The sequence below is a fragment of the Lactuca sativa genome, chromosome 3 (genome assembly GCF_002870075.4).
Source record: "Lactuca sativa cultivar Salinas chromosome 3, Lsat_Salinas_v11, whole genome shotgun sequence".
NCBI classification, from domain to species: Eukaryota; Viridiplantae; Streptophyta; class Magnoliopsida; order Asterales; family Asteraceae; genus Lactuca; species Lactuca sativa.
In genome coordinates this window covers 321,152,790-321,159,640 of record NC_056625.2, presented here as the reverse complement: position 1 = coordinate 321,159,640, position 6,851 = coordinate 321,152,790, and the positions used below count along the sequence as shown (strand labels likewise).

Here is a 6,851-nt window from a genome sequence, read left to right as displayed (position 1 = left end):
TGCACGATGAATGAGAAATTTCATATTTGGAAATTAGACTAATTAATTGAAAAAATGTCAAGTGAAGGACTAGGAGATCGAGTACACAAAGTTGTGTGTTGATCAAGTCCACCATAAAAGTCACAAAGATATTCGTCATGATTTACTAAAGGTTTAGTAAAATATGATTATACTTATAAGATTAAGTGTAATTCTGAATTGATTGAAAAAGTTTAAATCAATAGCAGAACGAATAAGAAAAATCAAGTAGGCAGAAAGATAAAAGTTTCTCCATTCTAAGAAGAAGGGAGAGTACCTTTTATGCTTTACGATAGGTCTTAATGATTAAGAACCATATATGAATTGATCCTCTAAGTGAGTCTTAGTATAATTGTATGTGTAAGAAGAGGAATCAAGAATTGAAGAAATGGTTAAAATCAAGAAGTCAATCATACTTCATTCCAAAACAAGTCTTAGAGTTAAGAATGTGACATTGAGTAAAAAGTATTAAGAAGGTTTATAACATTCATCAAATGTGGAAAGTTGTGACGTCTTGGATAAGACAAAGACCAACTAGGACCAACTTATGAAGTGTTTTGATAAAAACTACACTAACTCTTGAATATTTGTTTGTCAAAAACTGTTTATTGACAAGAGAATCCTATATGTCAAGGAGTCAGTGGGAGTCTTAATGGTCTTGAAAGGTTTCAAGAACAAATCAAAATGGACCTTATCGATCATCACTAGCACACGAGTTGAGGTTTACAACCTATCGTGTTGACACTATTTTGTTTCTATGCCATTCCAATTGAGTTAATTATGCATGTGAGTTCTATGAGTTCTCATTTGAATGCATAAAAGGCAAGGACCTTGATCAATGAAAAGTACATTGATATGAAAAGGTGAGCTGTTTAACTACTTGGAAGACATGGTAGGCAGCTGTGCTACCATAAGGCAAGAAATCAAGACTAAGAAAGTTCGGTCCATATGAGTTTGAATTTGTCGTAAACTTGTGTTTTGACAAATTCACATGGATAGGAGAACATACACCATTAAAATCGAAGTGTCATAAGATTCCCTCCTTCATGAAAATGAATGTGAGGAAATGCTTTCACTAAGAGAGATTTTGAAAGGATAGTGATTGTGAAATTGTATTCTCGAATTCGATTATGGTTACGGTATCCCTTTCCATGATTCGAATTGTGAGATTTGACAATTAGTCTGAATTGTTTAGACACACATATGAGCTATCTAAGGAAAAGGTGTATAAGCTTAGATAAAGGATTATCAAAGCATTAGGTATTAGAAACATGAACTTAAGAAATTCAATAAGTATTGTTTTTTCTGAAAGTTAAGTTGTTTCTGAATAAATTTCAAAGCTAGTGGGAGCATAAGTATTATGTTTATAATAATCATCATGATAGTGGGAGCATAAATGTTATGATTGCATGATTATTAAGGCAAGTATTGCAAGTTAGCAATATTAATTATAGAAAACAAGAGTTATACTTTGCAAAGTCGCAATGGTTGTAAAGTTGTTTTGCTATAATTAAGGGGGAGAATATTATGCTTCATTTCAAATTTAAAGTCTTAGATTGTGGAATGTTAATAAATTTAGTCAAGGATACATAGTGTGTTCTCAAATTTCGATTATGATTACGGCTTTCCTCTTCATAGTTCGAATTTTGAGAACATAGCACATAAAATATTATGGCAGAAGATTGATAACACTACAAGAAAAACAGCCTTTTACGACGCTCATTACGTGTCGTAAAAGGCTCAGACGACGCGCAAATGCGTGTCAAGGAAGGCCCTGTCATAAAGAGAGACGACGCGCATTTACGACGCTCATTTACGACGCGCAATTACGATGTGCGTTTATGACACGCAATGCGTATCAAGGAAGGCCCTGTCATAAAGGAAGATGACACGCATTCGCGTATCGTAACCTTACGACGCGCGTGTTAATGACACGCAATGCGTATCAGGAAAGCCCCTGTCAAGAAAGCCCATGTCATAAATGAAGATGACACACATGTTTGCGTATCGTAATTTTAAATGTTTAAAAAAAATAAATTTATATATTTATTAGTTTTTAAATTAAATTTGCATTTAATTTCTCATAATAGACATAAAATACCATATACAAAAAATACAATCCATTGCATAATATAAAATAAAATTTCATACTCAAAAAATAAAATAAATTGCACAAATTGTAATGTCATACAAAGAATCATTCAAATGTTAAACAGATATAATACATTGCTAACATGGGTTATACATTCCTATAAAACTAACAAGTAATCATACAACTCTGTTTCTTACTGGAAAGGAATGTCAAACATGATTACAAGTCTCCCTTAATCTTGATTACTCACCTACTTAAGTAGAATGTTGTTTTTGAGAAGGTTACCTAGCAACAGAGAAGTATACCAAGACATTTGTAGGAGAAGAATACTCTCAATAAGATAATTTAATTAAAAAAAATGTAATGATAATGATAATGAGTTCATACCTGTGAAGTAGTGCAGAATGCTCATCATCATATGTATAAACCTCATACTGCTTTGCAAGAGCATTTCCAAGAGAAATGACCCAATCAATGTCTTGAACAACATCCAAAGTTTCTGCAAGAAACTACAAACAAAAAAAGAAATAAATAATAATGACATGAAAAGTAAGGCTATCAGTCTATAACCTCAACAATAAAACAAATCAAATTATTATTAAAATCAAATAATGATAATACAAATTGTTAAAAATTATGGGACAACAGGGTCTTCTATGCATGTAGATTGATAAGGTTGTTTCTTTTTTACTTAATAAAATCAAAATGACTTGTCGTGCTAAGTGAGAGGTTGGTCACTTTATGTATTAAGACCCTCCCTATTATGTATTAAGACCCTCCCTATTACAATATTACCCTTGTTTATTTTTTTATTTTATTCAACTTTTGACAATCTCATGAAAAAGGCACTATCGAACCCAGAGCTCATATCATAAGCTGATTTCATAAAAAGATATAAAAAGAAAGACTAAAGAGCCAGTACCAGTTGATCAAACCCATGACAATATTCTAAAGAACAAAATTTGACAATATCTTAGACCAAATGACCATTTTTACCTTACATTCTAAAGAACAAAATTTGACAATATTCTTTAACGTGAGAGGATTGGGAGGAAAAAAGAAGAAGGGCAAATAGGTAATTAGTGTCTTAACCAATTATTTCACTCTGTCCAGGTTAAGTGAAAAAGAAACAGCCATGTAAGAGAAAACCAAAACTGTTGAAAATAAAAAATAACTATAAAAACAGTATGCAGGGGCATTTTGGCCCAAAACTGTTAAAATCAAATTTTTTAACTATAAAAATAGTATGGAGGGGCAGTTTGGTCCAAAACTGTTAAAATCAAATTTTCTTCACGATTATTTCCTACTGCTTACATGAGACCAGATTTGGAGGTTGAGCAAAAAGAACCATATCAGCAAGTACCTACCTGTACATGGAACCATTTTACTATAAATAGATTATTTCTTTCCAATCGTATTCAAACAGGGAAGCGGGTATTATTATAAGGGAAAAAAGACTTACTCTTGGGGTTTGATGAACTCTCATAGGCCAAGAAGGGAACATGTCAAAAGTAGCCGATGGCCTTGGTACTGTTGTGTATAAAACTGCAACAAAATTACACAGTTAAAAAAAATCTTTTACAATAAATCACATCCAAGAAATTAAAAACAAAACATAATCACACATTAAAAAAGATTGAAGTGGGTAGAAAATGGATAGCTAATCCATATCTTTTGACACTTTCAAACCCTCTTTTTCTAATTAGACATACTAATAAATGTATGTTCTTGAGGGTGTGGTTTTCAAGTAACAGATAAAAGTGAACACAAACTCAAAACTCAAAAACATACAGGATAGTGAAGCAGGTCCATCCCATGACTCCATTAAAGTTGATGACCAGGGAAATCAAAACTACTATTGTTATCTTTTATAAGAAGACTTCAAGTATCCTTCCACTAGTATATTATATATTATGGGGGTGTTTGGCAAAAAAAAAAAAAAAAAAGCTAATAAGTATGGGGTAACTTATGAAAAAATGACTACTTATTAGAGGTTTCCATCAAAATAAGTTATTTTTTATCCAAACACTTTTTTTTTTAAACTTATATATAGCGGTGTTGAACCTCTAATAAGCTAATAAGTTGTTTTAATAAACTTAGCCAAACACCCTCTATATCAATCAAAATCAACAACAGTTTCCCTATTTAAACAAGTATCACACTAGAAAACACAAAGTTTGACAGAGAAGAAAACTCCAACAACAATGAATTTAAGGAGAACTGAGAATGCACATATATCTTAGTATTATGAACACACAATGACTCTTAATTTATCTTATTATTGGATTGGAACAAGAACAACTTAAATTAGAATGAATAATTAAAATGAAATACAAAAACTTTGCAACACAAGGAATATAATGGACTCTGTAGTTTTGATCAGCATCATTTTCAGCTTACTCAAAATACAACAGTCCTGTTGTGTTGATAAGGTAGAACGCGTAACTCACAATATGACTTGATTGCCTTCATAAGGCATTGTTTTTCAAGATTCTTAGATTTCTGAATAAAACTCAGCAAATTATCCTTGTGCAAGACTCTCTCAACCTGCAAACCCAAACAGAAACTATTTGACTTTTCACCTTAGCATATATATACTGCATACTACTGATACTGAGAAACTTAAAACTCTTTGATTACCATCTGCTCAATGATTGGGCCCCATCAAGCTCCTCCGTGACAAAATGGGTTGTGGCACCAATCAATTTGACCCCAGCTTCAAAAGCCTGTCATTCTCCAGTAAAAAACATAAAAACATAAAAAGCTTAAAACAGAATTTGGAAATTGGAACACAGAACCTGCCTTCCTAGATGGATTTCCTCCCTTGAATGATGGCAATAAGCCATGATGTATGTTGATCACATCCTTCCCATATCTTTTCAAAAAGTTTCCAGACAACACCTGTCCTGGGTAAATAAACAAATAAGACCTTTTTCCTAATCCTGCTGCTATACTACTACTAGAAAAACATTTACCTGCATGTATCTAGCAAGGACCAAGAAATCTGTATCTTCAACCAACCCCAATATCTCATCTTCTACATTCTTCTCCTTTGACTTGGACAGATAATGATATGGAATCTCATGTCTTTCAAGGAACCGCATCACATGGGTATTCCCCACCCTATCATGATTGCTATTCAAAATACAGACATATTATACACATCATTTACTGGTCAAAGATAACAAATAAAAAAAAAAGTTCCATGCTTTACCTGATTACAGAGCTTATCTGAACCGGAAGTTTTCCATCTTGCCAAGCATGCAGTAGATCAACAAGACAATGGTCCTGCACCAGCAACCTCCTTACTAATGTAATACTATTTTTGGTTTTCACTAACAATTTTTTCTAGAAAGAAGAAGAAGAACCTGCTTAGAAGCAAGAAGAGCAATTTTATATTTGGGGTCTACAGAAGGCACTCGAACAAGCGATTTAACTGCATTGAACATCTTTGATAGGTCAAGTAAGTCCTCGTTCATTTGCTTCCGCTGCCATTTAATTGGGTCGAACACAAACTCACTGAAACACAATTTATTCTTACTTGTTACTTATCAACTTCATGTCAAGTTGGGATTATTAGTAGATTAATATACTTGCACTTGTAAAACCAACATACAGGGGAAAAAATCCATTCATTGATTGGGATAAAAAAAAGAAAGATGCCCAGCGTATATAGGGGAAAAAATCCATTCATTGATTGGGATAAAAAAATATACAAAAGAAATACGAACCTCCTTTGAAGTCATTCAATCTGGCTAATGCAGAAAATGGATCGTCGTCGGTATCAGATAGTGATGACTATATTCCTTTTTCTCTATTTCTTCACATCACCATGGCACCTCCGACCCACCACGACCGTCGATGAACACCAACAGCAATCCCTTAAAATGTTATGAAATTGAGGCTGACCCGCCACCGACTGAATCGCCACAGTAGCATATCGCCTGGAGAATCCAAATAAGAAAGAAGAGGTGGGGAAAGGAAGCAGATGGCAGAAGGAAAGGAAAATAAAGAAAATAAAATAAAAGGAGTCGAGACGAAACCTGAAAGTATTCCACTGGACCAAGAAAAAACCCTAAATCTTCTCATTTTCTGCAATCGATTGTAATAATCACATCAACATGGCACCTCCGACTCACCACCACCGTCGATGAAGACCAATCGGGAAATCGAAGTAGATCTTTACCATTTGCGTTCATAAGAGGTCGGAGTGGATATTAGCGAAAGCAGCGATGGTGGAGAAAATGAGAAAGAGTTAGGGAATCGATGCCCTCTACCAATTAGATCACACGGGACCAACAATTTTTCCTTCCTCCCAACCCCGAAAGACGTGGAATCAATGCCCTCTATTTTTGGAAGTCGGATCGATGGATACTCGTCCTTGTTAGATTTTTTTAGGCTTCAAAATTGATAGATTTTTTTTTTTCGATTCTTTCAAGTTTGAATCAGAAAATGAGAAAGAGTTAGGGAAATCAAGAGTGCAATGCTCGTCCTTGTTAGGTTGAAGATGAAAGATAGATAGAAGATAGAAAAAAAAAGCCGGGTTTTCAAAATTTTGGGGATTTCATTTCCCCCCTTGTCTACTAAAAGCGCGTTTCATTAAAATTATAAAGCGACATGTACAGACGACGCGCGTTTAAGATAAAGCGCCCTCCGTGTTTTTAATTTTTTTTCTTGAGACACCAAATTAAGGGCACGCAATAAAGCGTGACGTAAATCCTTAAATTTTTTGGAGAGATGA

General features: G+C 33.8%; 1 protein-coding gene and 1 long non-coding RNA gene across 4 annotated transcripts; both read right to left on the bottom strand.

The window, feature by feature from the left end:
• Window positions 1–3,156: 3,156 nt before the first annotated feature.
• LOC122194731 (uncharacterized) lies at window positions 3,157–6,131 on the bottom strand. 2 transcript variants are annotated; one of them, XR_008230607.1, is made up of 3 exons: window positions 5,842–6,131; window positions 3,573–3,655; window positions 3,157–3,497 (listed from the first exon to the last, which is right to left on the bottom strand). It is a non-coding gene; the product is annotated as an uncharacterized LOC122194731 (long non-coding RNA). The 2 variants fall into 2 exon arrangements; XR_008230606.1 differs by having other exon boundaries at window positions 3,157–3,477.
• On the bottom strand, window positions 4,301–5,707 carry LOC111889858 (formyltetrahydrofolate deformylase 1, mitochondrial). Of its 2 annotated transcripts, none has more exons than XM_052769117.1 (4): window positions 5,479–5,693; window positions 5,325–5,398; window positions 5,086–5,245; window positions 4,301–5,011 (listed from the first exon to the last, which is right to left on the bottom strand). In XM_052769117.1, exons 1-4 carry the CDS (start codon window positions 5,587–5,589, stop codon window positions 4,829–4,831), a joined length of 528 nt encoding a protein of 175 aa, XP_052625077.1. In that variant the 5' UTR covers window positions 5,590–5,693; the 3' UTR covers window positions 4,301–4,828. The 2 variants fall into 2 exon arrangements, with proteins under 2 accessions (XP_052625077.1, XP_052625078.1); XM_052769118.1 differs by having other exon boundaries at window positions 4,916–5,016; window positions 5,479–5,707.
• Window positions 6,132–6,851: the final 720 nt, after the last annotated feature.

Excerpts from the sequence above, each read along its gene's own strand:
- LOC111889858 (XM_052769117.1), bottom strand. The coding sequence starts at position 5,589 with ATGAACGAGGACTTACTTGACCTATCAAAGATGTTCAATGCAGTTAAA. Across the intron at positions 5,399-5,478 it reads CTCTTCTTGCTTCTAAGCAG|GACCATTGTCTTGTTGATCT; the intron begins GTTCTTCTTCTT and ends TTGCTGGTGCAG. Across the intron at positions 5,012-5,085 it reads TCCTTGCTAGATACATGCAG|GTGTTGTCTGGAAACTTTTT; the intron begins GTAAATGTTTTT and ends TACCCAGGACAG.